The 26311-nt window shown below is 31.6% G+C and overlaps 2 protein-coding genes across 2 annotated transcripts; one reads left to right on the top strand and one right to left on the bottom strand.

The window, feature by feature from the left end:
- Positions 1 to 75: 75 nt before the first annotated feature.
- LOC124936631 (zingipain-2-like) lies at positions 76 to 1613 on the top strand. The gene is made up of 4 exons (XM_047477148.1): positions 76 to 556; positions 792 to 1027; positions 1119 to 1262; positions 1353 to 1613. The coding sequence occupies exons 1-4, from the start codon at positions 76 to 78 to the stop codon at positions 1611 to 1613; spliced, it is 1122 nt and encodes a 373-aa protein (XP_047333104.1).
- Positions 1614 to 17472: 15859 nt separating this feature from the next.
- Positions 17473 to 24867, bottom strand: LOC124936620 (zingipain-2-like). The gene is made up of 5 exons (XM_047477137.1): positions 24390 to 24867; positions 23691 to 23926; positions 23453 to 23593; positions 22971 to 23177; positions 17473 to 17565 (listed from the first exon to the last, which is right to left on the bottom strand). The coding sequence occupies exons 1-5, from the start codon at positions 24865 to 24867 to the stop codon at positions 17473 to 17475; spliced, it is 1155 nt and encodes a 384-aa protein (XP_047333093.1).
- Positions 24868 to 26311: the final 1444 nt, after the last annotated feature.

Below are 26311 nucleotides of genomic sequence, written 5' to 3'. Positions count from 1 at the left end.
ATATTTAAATAATAAATATATTCATGTATAAAATACTGCTCATTTCATCCTTGAGACTCAAACCATTAATTAAACATGACTACTACGGCCGCCACCACCATCCTCCTCCTCCTAGCCCTCTTCTCCGCGTCCCTCAGCCTCATGATGGCGGACATGTCAATCGTCGAATATGATAACAATCACCAATCAAAATCCAGAACCGACGAAGAAATGAGGGGTATTTACAAAAAGTGGATGATAGAGAATGGAAAAGTCTACAACGGAATTGAGGAATCCGAAAAGCGTTTCAACATTTTTAAGGAAAATTTGGTCTTCATAGATGCTCATAACTCCGAGAATCGGACCTACAAGGTTGGATTGAACGTGTTTGCCGATCTGACCGATGAAGAGTATCGATCCTACTACCTCGGCATGAAATATGATGCCGATCTCCAATCTGTTCAGTCAGAGCTGGACAGCCAAAGTTATGCTGCCTCCTCAGCTGAAAATATCCCGGTGTCCCTTGATTGGAGGACAAAGGGCGCCGTATCACCTACTAGGAACCAGGGACGATGCGGTAAGATTTCAAAATTAATAAATTATTTATATCGTCAAGTTACTTATAAATAATGTTACAGAACAAATATTACGAGTTCGATTCTCATTTAAGATATCTTAAGTTGTTGAAACGTATGTCATGACTATACGATTAATTCTAAATAAGGATGCGAAGGAATGCCGTTAAAAAAAGGTTGCAGAACAATTTGAATTCATATATTTTGATCTTCATTGTGTTGTTTTTTAAATATCAGCAAGTTGTTGGGCTTTCGCGGCGATTGCAGCGGTGGAAAGTATCAACCAGATAGTAACGGGACAACTGATTGATTTGTCGGAGCAAGAACTTATCGACTGCGACCGAAGTGTCAACACCGGCTGCAAAACCGGGCGCCAGGTTGACGCATTCAAATTCATTACTAGCAACGGTGGTATAGACACCGAGAAAGACTATCCTTATCTAGAAGCCGATGGCACCTGCAATGCCACTAAGGTTATCGATCGTGAGCTTGATCACTTTGTGGCTTGTTAATTTTTATAAGTCGCTCTATCTATAAGCTACTCATTTGGTTGATTGATTGCAGATGAAATCAAAGGTGGTGAGCATAGACGGTTACAAAGAAGTACTACCGCGCAACAACGAAATATATTTAATGATAGCTGTCGCACAACAGCCCATCAGCGTCGGAATTGAAGCCTATGGCAAGGCATTCAAAAATTATGTCTCGGTACGTAAGTAGTGAAAAGTTATATTATTTTGGATTTTGAGATCGATCTATATATAAGTGAATGTTTTGTGATTCCTTTGGTTATGGAAGGGTATTTTCACGGGAAACTGCGGAACCTCCCTAGATCATGCAGTGGTGGTGGTGGGATATGGAAGTGATAGAGGAATTGATTTTTGGATAGTAAGGAATTCATGGGGATTGAATTGGGGTGAAAGCGGATATATGAGGATCCAGCGGAACTTTTATCAAGGTAAAGGAACAGGGAAATGTGGCATAGCAATGTTTGCCTCTTATCCCACTAAAACCGGAAAGACCGGGGTCGAAGGAGACGGTATCGTTAGTACTGCATGAACGTATCATTTAAAATGAATTCTAAGTTAAAATAATTAAGGTGGAGGCTGTCACTTCTTTTGTTTTTGTGTATTTAATAAAGTCATCTTTTATTAATAAAATTATTAATTGTGTCATTTTGTTTTATAAGGAATTGATTCTATTTAAATATTTCAATAATTATAATTTATTACTTTGATGATAAAGAAACCACCAGTCTTTAAGAAAATGAGTTTGTAAATTTAGTTGTTATTAATTAATAACTAGCATTTATCCCGTGCATTTGTACGAGTAATAATATAAAAAACCGTGAAAAAAATATTACGGTAAATTTTTTATGGACGGTTCAACCCACAATCCGACCCAAGTATTCATTACTCTCACATATATCCAAATTAACCACAACTCTCGACCCGGCAATCCGGACACTTTAAAAATTAAGCATCATTATATATATATATATATACATATATATATATAGATTAGTTAGCTAAAAAGTTGAAATAATATTGTTAAAATGTCACACGTTTATCAAATTTTGGGTTGAATTTAAAAAATAAAGTGTTATTAGCCTAATAAGTTAAAAAGTTGTACTTGTTTTGTTTTGTTATGTTACAAGTTCGAACCATACCTATAGCATTTTTAATTTTATTTTTAACCGATTTAAGTTTATGGGCGGGTCAACCAACAATCCGACCCAAGTATTCATTTACTCTCACATATATCTAAATTAACAACAACCTTCGACCAGACAATCCGGACACTTTAAAAATTAAGCATCATTATATATATATATATATATATATATATATATATATATATATATATATATATATATATTAGTTAGTTAAAAAGTTGAACTTATATTGTTAAAATGTCACGCGTTTATCAAAATTTGGGTTGAATATAAAATATAAAGTGTTATTAGCCTAATTGGTTAAAAGGTTTTACTTGTTTTGTTAGGTTGCAGTTTGAACCATACCTATAGTATTTTTAATTTTATTTTTAACCGTTTTAAGTTTATGGGTGGGTCAACACACAATCCGACCCAAATATCCATTACTCTCACATATATCATAATTAACCACAGCTCTCGACCTAACAATCCGGACACTTTAAAAATTAAGCATCATTATATATATAGATTAGTTAGTTAAAAAGTTGAACTTATATTGTTAAAATGTCACGCGTTTATCAAATTTTGAGTTGAATTTAAAATATAAAGTGTTATTAGCCTAATTTGTTAAAAAGTTGTACTTGTTTTGTTAGGTTGTAAGTTCGAACCATACCTATAGCATTTTTAATTTTATTTTTAACCGTTTTAAGTTTATGGGCAGGTCAACCCACAATCCGACCCAAATATCCATTTACTCTCACATATATCCAAATTAACCACAGCTCTCGACCCGACAATCCAGACACTTTAAAAATTAAGCATCATTATATATATAGATTAGTTACTTAAAAAGTTGAACTTATATTGTTAAAATGTCACGCGTTTATCAAAATTTGGGTTGAATTTAGAATATAAAGTGTTATTAGTTTAGTTGGTTTAAATGTTGTACTTCTTTTGTTAGGTTACAAGTTCGAACTATACATATATCATTTTTAATTTTATTTTTAACCGTTTTAAGTTTATGGGCGGGTCAACCAACAATCCGACCCAAATATCCATTTACTCTCATATATATCCAAATTAACCACAACTCTCGACCCGACAATCCGGACACTTTAAAAATTAAGTATCATTATATATATATAGATATGCTAACAATTTTATGTGAGAAAAAAAAATAAACATTTAGTTAGTTTAAGAGATAACTTTTTATTTGATGATTTTAATCTTTTATTGCATACATTTTATTTATAAATATGGATTAACATCTAAAAATTAAGATTTAAGATAAAGATTACGTTTTATCAATAAAAACACATTAACATATAAATTTAAATGATAATAATCTAAGCTTATGAATAATAATGTTTTAATTAAACTATAAATTATTTTTAATAAATTATAAAATAAATTTAAATGATTAAGAGAATATTAAAAAGAGAGGTAGACGAGATAGAAAAAACGAGAGAGCAAACATATATAATATTTATTTAAGATTAAAGAGAAACATTAACTAAGTTAATATTGAATGGCCAAATATACCAAATTTAAATATTATATATATATATATATATATATATATAGTAAGTATAACAAAAATGTGTGTGAACAATTTTTTTTAAGGTATATTTCTATTTCATTCCAGTATACTATTTGATCTCAACATTACATTTTGTTCATAATATATGATGTCATTAAAATCTATATTATGTGTGAGCAGGGTAGGGCAGGGTAGGGCAGGGTAGGGCAGGGTAGGGCAGGGTAGGGTAGGGTAGGGTAGGGTAGGGTAGGGTAGGGTAGGGTAGGGTAGGGTAGAGTAGGGTAGGGTAGGGTAGGGTAGTATATGATAGGATAGGGTAGGAAAATGATGAATCTATGTGTGTGAATATGTGGTAAAGTATGGTAAGGAGGAAATTATAGAATTGATTTTTTTTTTCACTTATTTTAATAATAATTTTATTGCCATTTTATATTAGAATCTATAGAAAACTTAAACCACTCTTCGTCATAAATCAAATTCTTGACTTTAGTATATTAACTTAGTATAATTTTGGACTTTGGTATATTAACTTAGTATAATTTTGTTTGTGACTATTTTAATTTTAGGAATAATGAGGGTGTTTATCAAACTTAAATTTGTCAAGAGTTGTTTATGCATTGGACACAACCGAACACTAGCTGGATAAAGATCAACTATGAAGCCTCCTTTCTTGAAGACGAATCCAAAGCGTTTTCGGAATCATTATTAGGGATCATATGGGAAACCTTGTTAGAGTCTTTTATCATAAGTTCAGATGTCTTAACTCTATTGTGGCCGAGGTAAAACTTATTCGTCAAGCATTGTGGACAATTAAAACACAATGTCATTTTCGAGTCAGACGCCAAAAATGTAGTATCTGACCTTCTTAATACACACAAAAAAAGTAATTAATTAGAGCATTGAACATGTTATAGAAGACATTCAACAAATTATATCTTATCACTCCCACTTTAAAGTTCAGTTCATCACTCGAAGTATTAATTAATCCACAAATTAGATAGCAAAACACTATCTTAAATTTTATTTTCAGTTAACAAATTTCTTTTATGTTTTAATACCATTCAAAAATAACTTCTTTATAATAACATTTAATCAAAAAATATATATACTTATTTGTAAACTAATTTTAAATATTATTTTCACAACAATTTTTTATGGACAATTGATTCATAATTTATTTAAAATTTTCTTTTAATTAGTAAAAAAAATCAAACTCTTTTAAATATATATATATATATATATATATATATATATATATATATATATATATATATATATATATATAAACACTAATAATATTGATTTTTTTTAATATGAATATGTTGATTATAATGACTCTACCATTTTATATATTAAAACCCATAAGAATATAACATCTATGATTATTTTATATTTATGTATAGCTCGAGTTATATACTAATTAATTATATAAAACCAAAAATATCCTAAAATTTGATTTCATTTGAAAATATACATTTTGATTTTGTATGCAGATACAAAAGAACCAGAAATAATTATTTATATTGCTGACTAACATGAAGTAATTTTTAAATCTTGATATCTGAATTTGGATTTATATATAAAAAAGAAAGAAATAAAGATTTTCTAATAATCCATCAAGTCTTCATAATCACAGGTGACAAACAATGATTATAAATAAAAAAAATTATACCAACTCACCGGCCAGATCTAATTAATTAAAAACATTATCCCTTCTTTCACATTACTTTGATCAAAATTCAGTAACACTCGTCACACCGATATGAATTCTTTAATGTAACTTATGCATGAAAATCATTTTTATAAAATTAGTTAAATGTTCACATGGTTCGTCGAGCTTGACTACTTAATTATTAGTTTTTGTTTTGATTGTTGTTGTAATTCAGGTTTTGTAGTACGTTTTATAAATAATTTTTTTTTTTATAAAAAATGAAGTTTCTATATTGTAAAGAAGACATCAAAATGTATCACTTCATGGTCTTGATTAATTATACTTATATTTATAATGATTAAATATAATGTTAATTTAAACAAAAATGTTCGAACTGACTATTAGTAAGAATCAAATTCTATATATTTAAATTTGTTTTAAGTAAAACCATTTGAGTTGATCTGATAAGTTACATCTTAATAATAATAATAATAATATGTATAAATTTGTTAATTTATATAAAAAAAAATATTTTATAACTTATTTATATTTATGTTTATAATTTGACAAATTTTATGTAAACAATATTAGTCATATATTTAATAATATTGTTTCCATCACAACCAACATTGTTAAAAGACCAATCAATAATGACTATATTTAACAACGATATTACCCTATTAAAATGTTATCGGTAGGGCTTTGTAAAAAAATTAAAATTGATAACGCAACTGAATCGATAGCTTACCGGTTTATTGGTTAACCGGTTTTAACGGTTCCGATTAACCAATTTTTTATCGGTTAAACGGTTCGGTTTTCGATTAAACTATTTTTCTAGGCTTTAATCGATAAATTGGTAATAATTTAATCATATATATTTATATTAGTTATTTTGTAAATATTAGATATATTATAAATAATATTTAATAAAAAATATATTAGTTATTTTCAAATTTCAAATTATAATTTGTATTGAATTGTTTAAAAAAAATCTTAAATGGTTATTAGTTTAAAAATGAAAAAAATTAAAATATATTATATTGTTATAATAATATAATATATTCTAACCTATTTTAAATATTATTATAATATAATATATTATAACAATATTATATCAAGATATAATATATTATAACATAGATAAAAAATAGAGAATAGCAACGCAAACAAAGATTTTATAAAAACAAAATCATTTAATATGTTTAATACTTAATTTATAAAATTGAATTATCGGTTCACGGTTAATCGATCGGTACCGATCGAAAACGTACCGATCGGAACCAGTAGAACTAAAACCGGTAAAACCTATATCAATACTAGTTGGTTATCCAGTTTGTAAAAATAAGAGGTAAAATCGGACTTAACCAGAATCTGTTAATTGAGACATCCCTAGTCATATGTTCATATGTTGAACATGGCCATAGCACCTAGGGCTAGTTTGATTTTGGGTATATAGGTTTTTCTTGGGTTATTAAATGATTTTGTTTTTACAAAATCCTTGTTTGCGTCGCTCTCCTCCATTTTTTTTTTATCTATGTTATAATATATTACAGTTTTAGACTGAGCTACTACTTTCATTTTTTTCAAATAACTATTTAATTCATTCTTTTAATCTATTTTGATTTGCACATATTTCTTTTTGTTTTTTTTTATTATATACCTTTCTGTATACTTTCTAAATTATTAACATTTTATATTTCCTTGTTTCATTTAAATATATTGTTTTTTTTTAATTTATTTATTTAATGCGTCATATACAATAGCATTATCATAAATTATAATTAATTTTATAAATATCATTATATTTAAATAATTTTTTAATTAAAATATATACATAAAATTATATTTTATAAGAATTTTTAACTGAAAACTTTATTTGATAATACACTAAAACATAAATGAACAGGGTAAATTAATTAATAATTATGCGTTTAAAATTTATTAATTATATATTTAAATAGAAATAATTGTTAAAATAGTTCTATTAATTTAAAATTAATTATATAATTTAATATTTAATTATATTTAATGAAATATTTAATTTACAATTTAAATTAATTAATTTAAAACATAAAAAATAAAAAATAAAATATTAAAGAAAATAATTAAATTAAATATTAAATAAATAAATAAAATGAAATATCCTCTAGAATTGAGATGAGTCAAATTAACTGAATTACCATCCTATTACTATGATGGTTTACTTTCAGTTTGTAAATTATTTTTAAAAATAAATCTCTCCTCAAATTTTCAATGGGTCTTAATACTCCACTCTTTCATTTTTTCCGTTAAATATAACTTCTCTAAAATCCTCCAACTATTTTAACAGATGACTTCACTTTTAACCCTTGAATTATTTATATACTCTAATCGTCCCAAATTTTTTAAAATGTTCATTAGTGACTCTTTTATATTTTGTTATAAAGGATGTGTAATCTATTTTACAAATATAATATATAATTTAAATTATTTTATGGTCAAATGGATAGATAGTTTGCTCTATTCTAAACTATCAATATTTTTTTCTTTATAGAATAATGTAAAATATGAAGAATAAAAGGGATGCGCTAAACTAATAATATTCATTAAATTTCAAAAGAAAAGAAAAGTGTCAAAATGGAAGCACTACATTTATAGTCAACCACACAAAAAAAACATAAAAACATGTTCCTACAAATATCAATAAACCTCGAGGAGTCTAATAAAAGTACTTAAAAACATCAATAATTATATTTGACATAGTTCAATTAAAAAAACAAAATAATAAAAGTACTTAAAAACATCAATAATTATATTTGACATAATTCAATTAAAAAAACAAAATATCTACTTTCTAACACACTGTAGTTAAAAACACAAAAAGTAAGCAGTAACACACTACAGTCAAAAAAAAAAAAAAAAAACTACAATTAAAAAGACAAAAGACCTACTTTTATAATTTACAACATTCATGTACTAAGCTTTAAAATAGTGCTTTTCTCATCCTCTACTCTTAACTAGTCACATTTTATTATACTTCATTTTACTACATTACCAATGGCTATAATTTTTATGAGATTTTTTTTTGTCACTCACAATAAATAGCGTAAAAGTTATACAACATTCATATAACGTGAATGCATTCAACATATCAGATGAATCTACTTACAGATGGGTTATATGCTCTATTAATGCTTATTAATTCTCCTTTAACATCTTGCAAATTTTAGCATTGTGGCCTGAGTTTCTATACTTTTTATAGTGGATGACCACATACCTCCTCAACTTCCTTCCATAGTCTTTTCTCTCACCTGTTTTTTTTTTGTTTTACGGAAGCATCCAACTACAATCTTAACGATGAAGTTGACCATATATCTTTACCATTGATTGGGTTTAAGTCATGATTGTAAATAGTGAAGAAGCATTCTTTTCTATAATACTTGTCAACACATTCATGTACTTTTAGGCCATGTTTATGTAAAACAACTATAGCATGACAACATGATAATCTTAATAGCTTCCACAATTCACAACTACATGTTTTTCTCCTAACATCAATAACGAACTAAAGTGCACTAGGGCCTCTAAACTGATAGTCATCCACACATTATAGATTACATTATAGATTGACCTCCACATAAATATTTTTTTTATCATTTCTAATATAATTTTTCTAATTAATGGTCCAGTGGGATGGGGATACCTAGACATGCTATTTTTTTCTCTACATTAATTAATACCTTCCATTAAAAAAAACTAGTTTATCATTTATCTCAAGTATATAGGAATTGAAAGACTCATATAAATTGTTTGTGAGCATATTACATTTAGTATCGAGTTTAAATAAACTCTTACAATAAACTCTTACACCAATGTGTTTTGAGCCTTGTGCACTTCTTCCTACTGAAATTATTTTAACACTTTTAGCCTTGTGCACTCATTATTTTTTTTAGGAAAATAGTTTTACGGCATTTCATTAAGAGACCAAAAGTGAGAGAAATAGTCATTTAAAAGAACCAAAAGTTAGACAAACCCTAACTTTGATTAAAAGAATCAAACGATCCTAGAGTATCTGATTAGAAACAAAAAAAATAGAGATTACAGACAACTAAAGCATACCAATCATACTACTTAACAATCTTGTTCAATGTAGCCAACATTATTTCCGCTACTTCCGGATCCCAATCTGCTGCTCTCGTAGCCCACGTACTTTTTCTAATAAATTGTTTAGCTCTATGCTTCTTTATTGGTGATTGAACTGTTGTATTTGATGATGATTGTTTGTGAACATTAACTTCATTCCCTTGGATCTGTTTTGCTTTAGAGGAGCCATCAAAAATCTGATTAAATGAATTACGTTTCAGTATTTTAGAAATTTCACATTTACCTTCACATTCTTTTGCTTCATTTTTGTCTGACTTGATTTGGTCAACTTTCAATGTTTTCTCTTCACTATCATCCACTTCATTCTTATCACTTCCTTCCTCTGATTCTTCCCCTTTTCCTTTCTCTAACTCTTCATCTTCTTCTTTCTCTAATTTTTCATCTTTCATATCCTTTGATTCTTCATCATTCCCATCATCAGCATCTCTATCTTTAGTTTCCTCATTCTGATTGTTTGATTCTTCAGTTTCAACTTCCTCATTTTTCTCCTGAACTTTTATCTTTTTCTTTTGTTCTTCAATTTTTTTTGCACATTTGTTATTGGGATGTTCAAAAGTATTGCAGAACGTACATCTGTTTGGCCTCCATTCATACATAATATCCATGTCTATGGGTTTGCCTCTTCTATCAACTACTGTCATCTTTGTTGGTAAAATGCTTCTAGGATGCACTTCAATGCTTATCCTAGCATATGTGATGTGTCATCTTTCATCCGTTACTGGGTCCATATATAATAGTTTCTCCAAGAGACTAGTGAAATGGCTAAGTGCTTCTGTGTTATACATATGAGCTGGAATGTTCCTTATTTTGAACCAAATTTGAGATGTTTCCTTCGGTTTGCTGACTAGGTTTATACATTCGGACCATTTTTCTAGATTTGTTCCCTACTTGAATTTCAAGAAATAAAGATCATAGATATATTTGTTGATACATTTTCCAGTCCCATATTCTCCCATTGTTTTAGCAAAACATCCTTAGTGACCGAAAAAGATACACGATTCATACCTATGTAGTTCCCAACAACTACATTTTCCCATTCTTTAATGCATTTTCCTCCACTTTAACATGTAATTTAAACTGAAAAGGGGATTTAAGAATCTCAACTTTTGGTTTAAAATCTCCCAGGTATGTTTTTCCTTTATATTTCTCCCCATCTTCATATTTCTATCCTGCACTTTTCTTCCAAACTTCATTAAATTTCCAATTGGAATTACTTCTGATAGTATAGGTCTTAGTTTTTAGGCACTTCATAAGTTCCCTTATTATTTCCACAGACCAACTAACTATCTTCTTGTATTCCTCTTGTTTTAGTAAGTTCCAATCTTAAAGATAGTGAATATTGAGCTGGATAGTGGTTTGCTGTGTTTTTTCTATGTTGAGCAGAATCTCTCATTTCTTTGCTTGGAACAACAATGTCGCAATTTGATTCTTGAGTCCACAGAGATTTGCCTTTCAGTGTATCCAACCTTCCATATTTCATCATTTTTGATTTCAGGCTTCAAACTTTCAATTTCATTATACATTTTTTCCTCAATCTTCTAAGAGCTCTCTTTCTGCATTTCTGGTTTCTCAAAAATATATTTTTTTCCTGTTTCATCTATCGTTTTCTTGCTTGAATCGATTTCCACAAAGTCATACACTTCTTTTGCCTTATTCCTATTATTTCTCCCCCATCTTAGCAGGAGAACTAGAATGTAGCAAATTAAGAATGCAGACAACTCAACCAAACCCAATTTACTTACAACCGAAAAAATCTATGACCAGGAATGACCGTAAACTAGCCAACTAATGACCCTGTTTCACAACCCAACGTCCTAAGAACTTAAAGCAATCGATGACCTAGAGCAATCACAACCCGAAATTTGTTCTCAAACAATCTATTGACTGTATTTATGATTTCCCGACCCAATATTTGTGACACAAGTGAATAATTTCTAGACAAATGTACCAGACGTGCCGATTATGTCGATCGTGCCGAATGTGCCGACGATCGTGACTCTGACCACGTTTCTCGTAACCTACGACCAAATCAAACAACCAAATTTCACGCGACCGTTCTGATTGTGCCGAACGTCCCAAACGTGTCGACCGTGCTGATCGTGGTGATTGTGCTGATTGTGTCGAACGTGCTGACGTGCCGACAATCATGATTCTGATGTGATTCTCCCCTAGGATGTCTGGTTTTGACCCATATTGTAAATTGATTGTGCACTCATTCTTACCCGAATTACTACAATACCACTTGAGCCTCTTGTACTCTTTTTTATCGGAGTTGTTGTTGTACCATTGTGGCCCCTTGTCATTCTTCTAACTAGAGTTGGTTAAATTAACATTTCAATTTCAACCCAACAATAAACTCAATCAATATCCTCTTGTATACCCACATACACATATTCATAATATCAACATTGTTTACAATGTTCATTGAGTTACATTTCAAAGGATCTTCTGGTTCTAGATACGAAACATATTATTATTGTCATATCCTACCTCTTTAACCATTTCCCTAATCTCTTAGAAAGATAATTTATCAACATTATGGTAATCAATGTAATCAACATCACCACCAACGTATAATAACCCATCTAATCTTCCTCCATAATAAAGTTTAATGTTGAAAAATTCAGACTTAAGACCTGTAACCCAATATATGCACATTGAAATAGTATAAGAGTGAGAAAAATATGTGAATGTTGTAAACTCGATATCAATGCATATCAAATAACTAATAATTTAAATATTATACATCACTTTCTACCAATACATACACATTTAGAACAACTAACATTGATAACAATAAATCCAACATTTAACACATATTTTAACCAATATCACCTCTCATAAAAATCAAGTACTTATCGTACACTCTATTGGAATAAAAATTGTAATTTCTAGGTCTAATAACTCAAGTCATTTCTCAAATACAATAAATTTTATTTCTTGTCTCTTTACCCCCTAGAAAACCCTTCTCTCGCACCGATCTCAAGAAATCAAATCTTTATCGCATACATAAATTCGGTGACAACTAGAAAACTCGAAGAGACACGTAGTTGAATTAATAAGTAATGATTGCAACTTAAGGATCGAATAAGCCACTTAACAGTCTACTATTATCAACAATATTACAAGTAAATTTCACTCTAGATATAACCAAACTAGATTCTAATCAATTGCATTAAGATTACACAACAATCTTCACAAATAACAACAAAGAGCAAAATCAACAAACATGTAAAATCTTTAATTTGGTTGTTTGTCAGACTAACTTAGAAGCCTTAGAAAACTAATATTCACCGTTCAGAATGTGGCCTCAGAAATAACTAACAAGCTGTCGAAGTTTGAAGACGATCAAATAGTGCAAACTCTGACAAACGAAATTCTCCATCTGTTTCCACAAACCCTTGAATTTGTTTTACTATACCCTCTCTCTTGTTCATGTTGTCCACAAAACCTAAGACACTTAGATTAAAAAATAATGTCTCTTCAAATTATATAATGTGGACATAAATAAAGCACACACCAAGTTGGGTCTCTCCAACTAGGAGGAAAACACCAACATGATGCGAACTTTTCTTACACTTCTCTTTATAACATTAATGATGTTGAAGGGATGTGATATTATTAAAACACATTCTACTCCATGGAGAGTTGGTTAGAAGGATATGAATTTGTTGTCTTTATTATACACATATTTGAAATAAACAAAATTAAACTCATAGAATTTATAGCATGATTTTGAATTACTTTTATCACCAAAACATTGTTAAAAAAAATTGACAGGTATCTATATTTCACCTTATTCCAAACAAGTTCCTCTCAATGTGGTTTATTTGCTTATTACTCCGGTTGCAGGGACGGTTGGTAACAAACCTCCTTAAGGGAAAGAAAAAGCACGAATAAATCTCTATGATTGTTGTTGATTGTGAAATGGTCCTTTGAGAAGATGGTACTGAAGCTCTAGCAAAGATTTGTGTTGTGGATTGTAGCCAAGTAGTACTATTTGGGCTTATTTTTTATCCGTTTCCTGGTTCATGAATTTATAATACTTTTTTTTCTATTTTTTCTCTCTAAATGATCATGAAGGCTCGAACACACATTCTTGAGTCCATAAATCTTGCACTATACTACTAGTTAACGAGCCTCCTGAATTCATAATACCTTGTCACCTATTGAAAAAAAATGTCCCTTGCATAACTATCTTTGTGGCATTTTTTGACTTAAATGCATACATTTAGTATATTTCTTTTATGTATGGTCTGACTTTTGTAAGTCAAAACTTCTAGGCCATACTGAATGAATTTGTGAAGCCAGACAAAGCAATTGTTGACTACATGTCCGAAATCACTAGAAGGTACTATGTTTTTTTTTGTATAATTGGGCCTACAATTTTGAGGTTCCAATTTGATGTGCCTCAATGTTAGGTACAAAAAGGGGAAGGAAGATATGTGCGATTATTCATTGGATTCAAAAAGACATGAGATCACATAATGATGAATATGTCAATCAAATCGTATTATTATGAAATGTCAACTAAATCGCCACGAGATCATATCATGGTAGAGATGTCAAAGATATCACATGATCTTGACCCTAATTATGAATTCTAAAAGCCTATATATACATTGTAAACGAGATAGTATTGTGAGACTAAAACCTAAAACAAACAGATAGAGTTAGAGTTTTTAATCCCTATTATAACTCTATTAAAACGATTTATTGAAAGCAGAACGTAGGACATTGTTGGTCCGAACCTGGATAAGATTTTGGTGTCGTTATTTTATTTTTTCTTACTTTTACGATATTGTTATGCATTCCAATATGGTTGCTATTATTCCACTTTCATTCTTAGGCGATAGTTTTCACCTTAAACTAGTATTAGAGCCAAGTTGGGCTAAGGCGGTCGTGGTTCGATTTTTTATTTTTTTCTTGATTCAGTCAATTATTTTGAATATATGAGATGGGGTCAACTTCTAGGGTTGATATCGAGAAATTCTATGGGACGAAGGACTTTGGGTTATGGAAGATGAAGATGAAGATGAGGGTACACTTAGACAACATGGGAGTTGCTAAAGCACGCGAGGGGGAATCACAATTACCAACTTTGATGGACGTAGATAAAAAGATGGAGGTGTTAGTAAGGGCATAACACATTTCTTAGTCTTAGTGATAAGGTGTTGTAGGAAGTTGCTAGTGTCACGACGACCATATAGGTGTGACTTCAGTTAGAGTCTTTGTATATGACTAATACAATATCGTCTCAAATCTACATCAAGTAGAGATTCTTCAAGTTTAGAATGGCTGAGTGGAAGGACTTGCAGACGCATCTCGACGATTATGTAAATATTCTTCTTGATTTGAAAAATATTGGGGAGAATAACAAGGATGAGAATAAGACGTTGATGCTTTTGAATTCTTTACTAAAGTCGTATGAGACGTTTTAGACATACTTGAGCATGGGAGGGAAGAACTTACTCTTGATGATGTGATGATTGCGTTGAGATCGAAGAACCAAAAGAAGAAGAATGAAGAGATCAATGTAAGTGGAGATGGACTCTTGGTTCGAGGGAGAACTGAGAGGAGAGACAATAAAAACAAAAAGAAGAGGCGTTCGAAGTCTCTCGAGAATAAATCTACTAAGTGTTATAATTGTGATAAGGAGGGACTCTTTAAGTGAGATTGTCCAAATTTAAGTAACAACGGGAGGAAGAGCAGAGAAGCAACGGTTGTTTAAGAGGTTGGATTATAGATTACAGATGTTCGTTCCATATGACACCTAATGAGAGTTGGTTTGATACCTATTTGAAGACTTTGGTGGGCGATGTTTTGTTAGGTAATAACAAGTATTGCAGGGTGATGGGGATTGGAATAGTGCGTTGGAAGACGCAAGATGGAATCAATAGGGTATTGATAGACATACGACACGACCCAAACCTTCGGAGAAATTTAATCTCTTTCACCTCGCTAGACCAATTTGGTTTTACATGGAAGGGTGAGAAGAACTTATTAAGGGTCACAAATGGGTCGTTAATGGTATTAAGAGGTGTGCGATAGAAGTGTTTTTACGTCTTTCAAAGAATCACTTTGGTTGGTGATATGGCGGTAATGGCAGAGCTAGGAAATGCATCGCCCACGATTCTATGGCATAAGAGATTGGGGAACGTGAGTGAGAGGGGTTTGAAGGAGTTGATTTAGAGAGGCTATTTTGGCAAAGAGAAACTTGATGATTTGGAGTTTTTCTAGAACTACATATACGGTAAAGCTACATGGGTGAAGTTTGGGCAGTTAGTTGAGGTGACTTGAGAGACTCTCAGTTATGTTCACTCATACTTGTGGGGGACGGTGAGGACTACAACTCTATGTAGAGGTCGGTACTTTATCACCTTCATTGATGATTGTATGCGCAAGGTTTGGGTATATATATTGATGAACAAAGATGAGGCATGTACTAAGTTAAAGGAGTGGAAAAAGATGGTAGACTCTCAGACTGAGAAGAAGGTTAAAAAGTTACAAACAGATAACAGTTTGGAGTAACTAGGCGGGGATTTCAACTAGTTTATCAAGGAAGAATGGATGGTTTGTCACAAAACCGTCCAAATGACATCGCAACAGAATGACTTGGCATCGCGAATGAACAGAACGATACTTGAGCGTGTCCGGTGTATGTTGTTTGAGGCTAGTTTATCAAAGCAGTTTTGAAGTGAGATGGTTAACACCGCGGCTTATCTTACCAATCGTTGTCTATTGACAACATTAGAATTCAAGACAGCAGAAGAAGTTTGGAATGACGCTTCTCCAAAACTCGACAACCTGGAGACATTTTGGTGTGTAGCTTACATGCACAAACATGATATAAAGCTTGATTTGAGAGCGAAGAAGTGTATGTTCGTTGGATACCCTGAGAAAGTAAAAGTTCGGAAACTATTTTACAAGGATGGGGAGACGACCAAGTGAATCATTAGTCGTGACATAGTCTTTAAGGAAACTAAGTCCTATTATAGAGCAACACAGTTAGTCGAAGCTGGAGAAGTCGCTGAAGAGATGGATGAATTTGAGGTGGGGTTCATAAGAGGGATTACTAAAAATTCGGTAGACACTGAAGAGGCTAGTGAAGAGGATGAAACAAACAGTCAGGTAGAGGAGGAAGGTATGGATCTAGAAGAGAACCTTAACTTTTATTAGTTAGTACGAGATAGAGACCGTAGAGAAACCTGAACTCCGGAGAGTTTTGGCTACTCCGATTTGGCGACCTTTGCATTCCTTGTCGAAAATGAGGTACAAGATTCAGAGTCGAGATCGTTTAGAGAAGAGATGAAGAGAAAGGAGAGAGAACCGAATGGAAGCATGCTATAGCGAAGGAGATGGCATTGCTTGACAAAAAAAGACGTGAGAATTGGTGGACAAACTCAAGAATCAGCGGTTGGTTGGTTCAAAGTGGGTGTTCAAGTTCAAAGAAAGTGTAGAGGATAGTAACAAACCAAGGCTTATGGCGAGATTGGTAGCTAATGGCTTCACACAACACGAAGGGGTCGACTTTAATGAGATCTACTCCCTAGTATTGAAGCACACGTCCATTCGTGTGTTGCTCGCTCTAGAAAATCAGTTTGACTTGGAGCTCGAGCAAATTGACATGAAAATGAAATTTCTTCATGGGAACTTGGAGGAGAAGATCTTCATGACGCAAACCGAGGGGTTCGTCAAACTCGGTGATGAAGGCAAGCTATGTCTCCTTAAACACTCGATTTATGGTTTGAAAAAATCCCCAAGACAATGATATTTGCGCTTTGATGAATTATGGTTCGTAACGATTTCGTGAGGAGAAATTTCGATAATTGTGTCTATGTCAAGTGGGTTGATGGTTGCGGTGTCTTCCTATTGTTATACGTGGATGATATGTTGTTTGTATCGGGAAACAATGAAGAGGTTCACAAGGTCAAGAGTTAACTAAGGAGTGAGTTCGAGATGAAGGATATAGGACCGACAAAGAAAATATTGTGGATGATGATTGAGCAGGATTGGGAGAAAGACTATTTGTTCGTGTCTTAAAGCGACTACCTCCGAAAACTGGTCGCCAAGTTCGGGATGTCTAACGCTAAGGTTGTTCAAACGCTATTAACTACTCATTTCAAACTCTCCTCAGAGATATCACCGAGTACCGAGGAGGAAAAAGTGAGAATGGAAAACACCTCATATGTGAGTGTCATCGGGAGCCTAGTGTATGCCATGGTATGTACGCGACCCAATCTTGCTCACGCAATCAGTCTTGTTAGTCGCTTTATGGAGAACCCGGTGAAAGAACATTGGGAGGCGATGAAGTGGGTTCTCCGTTACGTTTGGGGATACTTAGTTGTCGGTCTTTGTTTTAAATGGGCGGGTGTAGGTGATGATAAGTTGATGCTGAATTTGTAGGTGACTTGGATAAGAGAAGGTCCCTAACGGGATATGTGTTTACCCTATTTGAATGCTCGGTAAATTAGAAGGCGCGATTATAATATGATGTTTCCCTTTCAACAATAAAGGCCGACTATATCATTGTGATAGAGGGTGTCAAGGAAGCACTTTGGTTGAAGGGTCTCGTGGGTGAATTTAAGGTGAAGCACAATAAAGTGGAGTTGTTTTGCGATAATCAAAGCTCCATACACTTGTCTAAGAACTCAATATTTCACGAGCGCACAAAGCATATTGACATTCGACTTCACTACATTCGAGATGTCATAGCGAGTGGAGCGGTAGTTGTAAAGAAGACTCACACATATGAAAATCCCGTAGATATGACCACAAAGGTGGTGACGGGAATCAAGTTTTGGAAATATTGCGATTTGATTCACTTCACAAAGGTTGGAACGTAATCGGAGAAGTAGGAGAATCAGTTATAGGGTATTCTTGGTGATGAGGCTCATTCGTTTGACAATAGACATATAGGCAACGTGGAGAATTTGTGGAATTAAGTCTGAGGTTTTGAGGCCCAATTTGGTGTGTGCCTTATGTTATGTACAAAAAAAGAAGAAAGATATGTGCAATTATTTTTTGGATTCAAAAATGCATGAAATCACATAATGGTGAAAATGTCAATCAAATTGTATTATTATGAAAATATCAACTAAATCACCACGAGATCATATCATGGTGGAGATGTCAAAGATATCACATGATCTTTACCCTAATTATGAATTCTAAACTCTTATATATATATATATATAATATATATATATATATATATTCTAAACGAGAAGAGTAGTGTGAGACAAAAACCTAGAACAAACAGAGAGTTAGAGTTTGTAACTATTGAATCGATTCTCCAAAAGTATGACGTATGACATAGTTGGTCCGAACCTAGGTAAGATTCTTGTGTCGTTAATTCGTTATTTTTTTACTTTTATGATATTGTTCTGCATTCCACTACGGTCGTTATTATTCCGTTTTCATTTTTAAGGTGATAGTTTTTACCACATCTTCCTTTGCTGATGTTAAGGTAAATTGGTTGTAATTTTCCCAACTGGCATAAGCAAGTCATAGTTATAATGGCGATGTGTTATTTAGCGGCTTGAAGAATTATTTTTTTCTTTGTTTTCTTTTGATCATAGAAATCAATGAAGAGGCTATTATGACATAGAACAATTTTAGTTTCCCATGGATTGAACAATGATCCAAAAGGTAAGGTAACCCTAGTTTCAATTTAGGCTCTTGTAACAAGTTCTTTTGATGGAATCTGCTACGCAAATATTCTATTTTTCATTCTAAATTTGTTCTTTTAGTCATATAAATAGAATTAAATGGGTTTAGAAGAAACCGAGTACTAAGATGAATGATTGAAATATGCAAAAATATACTATTTTGATCATATATATCTAGCCATAAATTTAATCAAAAGTATAGACATGAAGGGAAAATCTGTTAAGAAAATTTGATTATGTAGCTAGAAAGGAAATTGCTAAAACATTATAGTGATTTATGTAGATGAGGAAAAGCAAGCTTGGTCCAAGGCTAACATAGAAAAAAATGGTCCATGAGTATGCTAAAACAATGTTTAAGTAATTTCAATTTGAAGGAATGGAGAGAAATGCTCGGGAGATTTTAGGTTTTTCGGAAGCAAATTCTCTCATCACGAATACACGAATAACACGATCAGCACGAACGACACGATCGATACGATTTGCACGGTATCAAGGTCGCGGTTCGCTTATTATGATCACATTGTTAGTTGCTCAGTGTCGCTTGTCAAACGTGCGCACGATCGACACAATCGGCACGAACGACACGATATTGACTCTAATTGCTAGGTCAGTCATTCATCTACAAAGCTCGGTTGGAAGGTTAGAGTTTCTGGTTTATCATTTTCTATATAGTTAGGGTTTCTGGTGTACCATATTCTGCAATTGTTCTTCTATGTTGCTTTGTTGCTTTGTTCTGTTTTTCATTAAAAGGGGAAGAAAGAAAAGCAATAAGTATAAGGAAGTCAAAGAATTTGTGATGGAAGTTTTAAGGAGGTAGTTCAAAAGAAAATTGATAGGATTGCTGAAGAAATGATCAATGAAAAATAGGAATGCAACAAAGGTAAGGAATCAATTGATGTTAAAAATTCTGAAGAAAATGCAGCAGGAAAACAGGGGAAGAAAGAAGGAATTTGGAATGTTGGTTATAATGAAAGAGTCAACATGTTTGGTCTTAAAAATCACATTACCAAACTCCTAATGCGTGAAGGGAGAAATCACAATCAGTAAAGAGAAAGCTCAGCAAATAGCAATCCAACTCAATATTTATTATCTCTATGATTAGAATTTATTGAAGAAAACAGAATATGAGTAGATAATTAAATGGTCAGTTGATGCAATGAAAGGAGCTGATGAAGTCTCCCAAAACCTACACTATCAGGAGTAATTTAACGTGGAAAGTCAACGAGTATTACCAACTACCAAAGATTCTCTAATTAAACAGTGGGGATAAAAGGGCTTGAAAAAGTTTTTGCAAACATACATGACCTCTACTTCTTGCAGTTCAAAAATGGCTCAAATCTGAAAGAAATCTTAGAGAATGGGCATACTTACTTAGTATCAAATTGCATGAAGCTGGAAAAATGGTTAGAATAGATGAATCTACATAGCAGACCAAAGGAAACTGTCCAGATTTGGTTCAAGCTCTAGAACATTCCATCCCACATGTACAATGCTGAATCGATTAGTCACTTTGCAGGTACAATTGGGAAACCATTATATATGAACCCAATAACTGAATGAGGAAAGAACTTGTCCTTTTCTAAATTAGCATTGAAGTACATCCTAGGAGTGTCTTGTCAATGAAATGATAGTTGTTGACAGAAAAGGAAAGTACAATGTCATGGAGATCTCTTATGAATGGAAATAAAAAAGGTGTGCTTTCTATAACATTTTTCTACACAGTAAATGTGATAAAGCTAAATAAGAAGAGTAGAAAAGCCATGAAACAAAAAAGAAAAAGAAGGAAACAGATGAGGCTAAACTCAAAGATCAAATATTTGTAGAAAGCAACGAAACAAAGAAAGTAAAGGGAATCAAGGTGAAGAGGAAAATATTTTTTTGTAATGCATAGGATTAGGATAAAAATGAAAGATGAACCTCAAGATTAAAACACCCAGAATTTCAAAGCTGAAACAAAGAATTTTAAAGTCGATAAAGAAGATTCCAAAACCGATGTGGAGTCTGAAGCTGAAGATAAAGAAGACAAAAATACATAAATTCAAGTTGAAAATAATAAAGGTAAAAACCCTAAAATTCTCATAAACAATTCTTTCTATCAAATCAAAACGGGCTCGTACAAAGAAATAATTCAAAATGAATACTACTAATCATAATTTTTTGGGGGAAACAGTTAAAACCATTTCATGAAAATGCTAAAAGTAGGAGGGTCAGAAATCAAAGTTGGACAAACTTTAGCTATGATTAAGGATGACAATCAAAAGACCCTAAAAAAAATTGATTAGTAGCATTCATACATTTAAAAAAACAGAGATTACAAACATAAAATACTATATTCAAAACTAACCATCCCAGTCTGGGATTTTTGCATACCATCTATCTTCATTGAAAGGTCTTCTTCCTCTTCCTTTACCTCTAACGATAAAAAAAGATTGTATTGTAGAGGATGATGAGTATTATTGTTTCTCATTTTGAATTCTTTCTTTGTATGAGGCCGTTCTGATTTGATAAAAAAAAATTGTTTCTGAGAATTTCAGAATTTTTACATTTTTTATTCTTAACTTGAATTTCTGTATTTTGTCTTCCTTATCCCATGATTTTGTAATCAACTTTTAGTTGATTTTTGTTTTATTTTGGTAAGTAATAAAAGTGTTATCCGCATTTGATTTATTTTTATATATATAATATGTAGTTATTTAGTAATATTAAAAAAAAATCGGTAACACATATTAGTTTTGATCTTTTAAATTTAAAATTTTAGCACGAACTTCAACCATTATAATGTTTTAAATGAAAATCAAACTCATAATTTGATGTTTTAGAGATAGACTATTAGGAACTCTAACTTATTTTAATTTTGAAAACAGTTGTGAGTGTATAAAGAAACTCCTTTGAATCTGGAGAGTGAGGAGTTAAGTTTGATTGAATTGATAAATAAATAATGTCGTTCTAGTTATTTTTGACATGATCAGTGTAATTGTACATTTTATTTTTTATATTTATAATAATTTTTATTTTAAAAATATAAATTCTATGTACTATGTAATTGATCAATTACAAGTATTTATTAGATTTGGTTTTTTTTTTTTAAAGATACTTTATTTATCATTACAAAAAAAATTAACTTACAACTAATAAAATTACATTTTTTTAAGATACTAGTCTTTTAAACAATAAAAATTCTCTCCACACCATCCTTCTTAATGCAACTGTCAAGGAACTAATACAAGCTCAATAAACAATCTAGTTAGAGTGTACGACTTGCATGATAACGAATGTCATCTTTTATTGTAAATAACGGATCTAATTGATGATTGATCAAATTGTTAACATTGTTTATATTTTTTTGGGTCTAAATTATGACCTTATGATATATTTTTTTCTTGTGTACTCATGGTTGTTTAAGTAGTATGAGAGTTTTATTATATGTTGATTGTTAGGTATAGTTATATGTTTTTCACGGGACATTTTTTAGCTGACCATTCTGTTCGAAGTTTGACTGATTCTCGCAAGTTAAGAATATAGAATATATATTTTTTTTTAAATGCATTTCAACTCTAATAAAACTTTAAAGTGCTCATCATTATTTATTATTATTATTATTATTATTATTATTATTATTTCATTAATGAAACATGATTTGTTAAAGAGAACATTTTATCAAACAACATAGGGCACCATGCATCCCAACAACCTTATTTTAACATGGAAGACATCATTACTAGTTTTTAATTCTTCAGATGAAGGTTGCATTTCCAGTCTTGACGGGATAAGAAGCGAGCATAGCTATACCGCATTTACCCTTTCTTGAAAAGACGTTTCGCTTCAACCTAACATATCCTTCTTCACCCCAATTCTCTCCCCACGAGTTTCTAACGATCCAATAATCAACTCCGTGCTCACTTCCATACCCCACCGCCGCCACCGCATGGTCCAACGCGGTTCCACAATTGCCCGTGAAAATACCCTTTAATATGAAAAGAATCACAAAATACTCTTTTAAATCTCAAAAATCACAAAAACAATTGGTTAGTTCGATGATACCAATACATGTAGTCCATCATGTATCATTAAGAAAGCGCCACATGTACAAAAGAGAAAAAAAAATCAACAAATGAGAGAGGTAATGCTTCACTTTTGTGTATATGTGTCACTTCATGAGTGGGATATAGGTAGTGCCTCTAGTGGTAGCATCGAATTAACCAAAAAAAATAGTAAACCTTTTCATTTAGGACTACTTACCGACTCATAAAGTCTAAATTCCCTGCCATAAGCTTCAATGGCGACGCTGATTGGCTGATGTGCGACCGCTTTTTTCAAATCATATTCGTTGTTGGCAGGAACGAATTCGTAACTGTCTATGCTCACCATCTTCTTATTCAACTGCGCGCAATCATTCGATCAATCAACACACATATGTAAATTAATTAAGGAACACCAAAGTCATGCATGCACGCACGCACACAAGAGCAATACTAACTTTAGTGGTATTGCATACGCCGTCCGCGACGAGATAAGGATAATCTGACTCGGTGTCTATACCACCGTTGCTAGTAATGAATTTGAAAGCACGTTCCATTCGTCCGCCTTTGCAGCCCTTGTTGAGAGCTCGGTCGCAGTCGATAAGTTCTTGCTCGGATAAATCAATAAGTTCTCCCGTCACTATCTTGTTGATTCCTTCCACCGCCGCAACCGCCGAGAAAGCCCAACAACTTCCTGATATTAAACAAAAACACACACAAAGTAGATAAAAAAATGTAGGCGAGAACAAAAAATTAATCTAAAAACAAGATATACCATGGGTCCTCCATTTTATAAAAATTTCATGAAAGAATTTTTCAGTAACTCTCTAAGTTATAACGTCTTTATTTATAAAAAAAAATACATCAAAAACTTAAAGATTAAAACTTAAAAATTTAAACTAGTACGTAGTCATAAGTCTATAGAAAACTTAAAATCCATTAAAATATAAACTTTAATAAAACATGAAATCAATTGTATCTAGCTAGCCTTAAATTAATTTGGAAACCGTTAAATTATCTTCATTTATAATTTGACACAAATATTGTTTTATTAGAAAGAGTTTATTTTGTTTCTTCAAACCTACGTAAAAAAAAGTTAATTTTACTTTCTCTAACACAAAACTTTAACCAAAAATTGATTAATTTAGAAACCTTACCGCATTCTCCCTGGTTCTTAATTGATCCAACGGCGCCTTCCTTCCTCCAGTCAACCGACTCCGGAAGATTTTCACCGGAGGAGGCAGCATACCTTTTGCTGGCCAGCTTTGACTGAACAAAATGGTCACGAGCATCATATTTCATGCCAAGGTAGTATGATCGGTACTCTTCGTCGGTTAGATCGGCAAACATATTCAATCCAACCTTGTAGGTCCGTTCCTCCGAGTTATGAGCATTGACAAAGAGAAAATTATCCTTAAAAATATTGAAGCGCTTTTCGGATTCCTCAATCCCATTGTAAGCTTTACCATGTTTTGTCATCCATGTTTTGTAAATATCCATCATTTCTTCGTCGCTCCGAGATTTTGAGGGGTGTTTGTTGTCATACTCGATGATTGACATGTCCGCCATCACGATGCTAAGGGTGGCCGAGAAAAAGAGGAGGAGGATGGTGGTGGTGGTCGCCGGAGTGGTCATGTTTAAATGGTGTACTGAGTAAAGAGAAAACTAGATAGTAGTTGTTGTTTTGATGGTTGAAAATGAGGATTAATTTATAGGTGAATATATGTGTTAATTCATTTTGACACGTTTTAATCTCTTATTATTTATTCACTTCTCTAAATTCACTTAAAAAGTATCTAGATCTAGAGTAACATTCAATTAAAAAGTATCTAGATCTAGAGTAACATTTACTTTCATATTCTCTTTGGTATATGGTTGTATGATATTAAATATTCTGTAAATTATTATACTTAAAAGGATGTCATGGCCTTTAATTTTAACATTTTCCTATTCTTATCTTGACTCAATTCAGATATAAACGTAATGTTTACCTCTTGGTGAGTTAAAATATAATATGTAATAAGTGTTAATCATTTTTATGTGTTTCAATTAAAGAACAATGTCATATAATCGAAATCTAAATATATATAAATAAATAGAACAATTGCATATACTTACATCAAGTGACCACAACAAAAGTTTAACATAGTTAGGAAGAGATATTTTTTTTAAAAAATTATAATATTATACATATCAAACTTCTAAAAACAAAAAATATATTACTAAAATTAAAAAATAAAGTCATTTATAATTGATATCTCAGTTGTGACCAACAAGGATAATTCACAATATTATATACACTGGAGATAACATGTAAATTAAGGTGGAAGGTTGAGAATGCATTACAATATTAAAAATATGATATATTTATGATACACACTCTTGGTACAAAGAAATGGTATATTCAACAAAAAGAAACTATATCTTTTGATGTATAATATTAATATTAGAAAATAAGATTAACAAAAAAATATTAGATATTTTGTTATTAAAATACAATTAGGACATATGGTACGGATATTTTGGAAGCTCTATGAGAGTTTTTGACAATATATTAATATTGACATAATTGTGGCTTATTTAAATATGCACACGAACACTTTATAAAGTCAAGTCTTTGTCTTTAAAGTATCGCTTCCTTGTGAGTCATGTGTGAAATTTTATTATGAGAGAATTGTTGTAATACTCTTGTAACATTCTTAATAATAAAGTTGAGAGTCTTTTGTGTTTCAAAAGTGGATGTAAGTCTGTTTTGATCGAACCACTATTGTAACCCCTTATTGTTATTGTTTTTGCATTAAGGCATACTTCCTCTTTTAGTATCTTAACAGTGACCGTGACCAACACTAGTGATTCACAATATTATATACATTCACTTAAAAGATATATTTTAGAGAAAATTACAAATTAGTTTAAGTGAAGTTAAATGTCACGAGGACTAGTGATGCAGCTACCCATCTTGATTCAAGTGATGAACAAGCAGCTTTTGAAGACACTCCTCTAATTTTCAACAAGGATGGAGCAAGTTGAGTTCATGATGAGTATTTATGTGTTTACAAAACTTCTTTGAATTAAAATG

This window comes from Impatiens glandulifera, chromosome 1 (genome assembly GCF_907164915.1).
Source record: "Impatiens glandulifera chromosome 1, dImpGla2.1, whole genome shotgun sequence".
Lineage (NCBI taxonomy): Eukaryota > Viridiplantae > Streptophyta > Magnoliopsida > Ericales > Balsaminaceae > Impatiens > Impatiens glandulifera.
Note: the sequence above shows the minus strand (reverse complement) of the source record. Positions and strands in the feature narration are given on the sequence as shown.

Bases quoted from the DNA above. Each gene is read 5' to 3' on its own strand.
- LOC124936631 (XM_047477148.1), top strand. From the start codon at position 76: ATGACTACTACGGCCGCCACCACCATCCTCCTCCTCCTAGCCCTCTTC. The intron at 557-791 runs GTAAGATTTCAA...TTTAAATATCAG, and splicing joins TAGGAACCAGGGACGATGCG to CAAGTTGTTGGGCTTTCGCG. The intron at 1,263-1,352 runs GTACGTAAGTAG...TGGTTATGGAAG, and splicing joins CATTCAAAAATTATGTCTCG to GGTATTTTCACGGGAAACTG.
- LOC124936620 (XM_047477137.1), bottom strand. From the start codon at position 24,867: ATGACCACTCCGGCGACCACCACCACCATCCTCCTCCTCTTTTTCTCG. The intron at 23,927-24,389 runs GTAAGGTTTCTA...GTTTAATATCAG, and splicing joins TAAGAACCAGGGAGAATGCG to GAAGTTGTTGGGCTTTCTCG. The intron at 17,566-22,970 runs ACTGGAAATGCA...CGAACAAATAGT, and splicing joins TCGCTTCTTATCCCGTCAAG to CTTTCTCCCAATCCTGCTCA.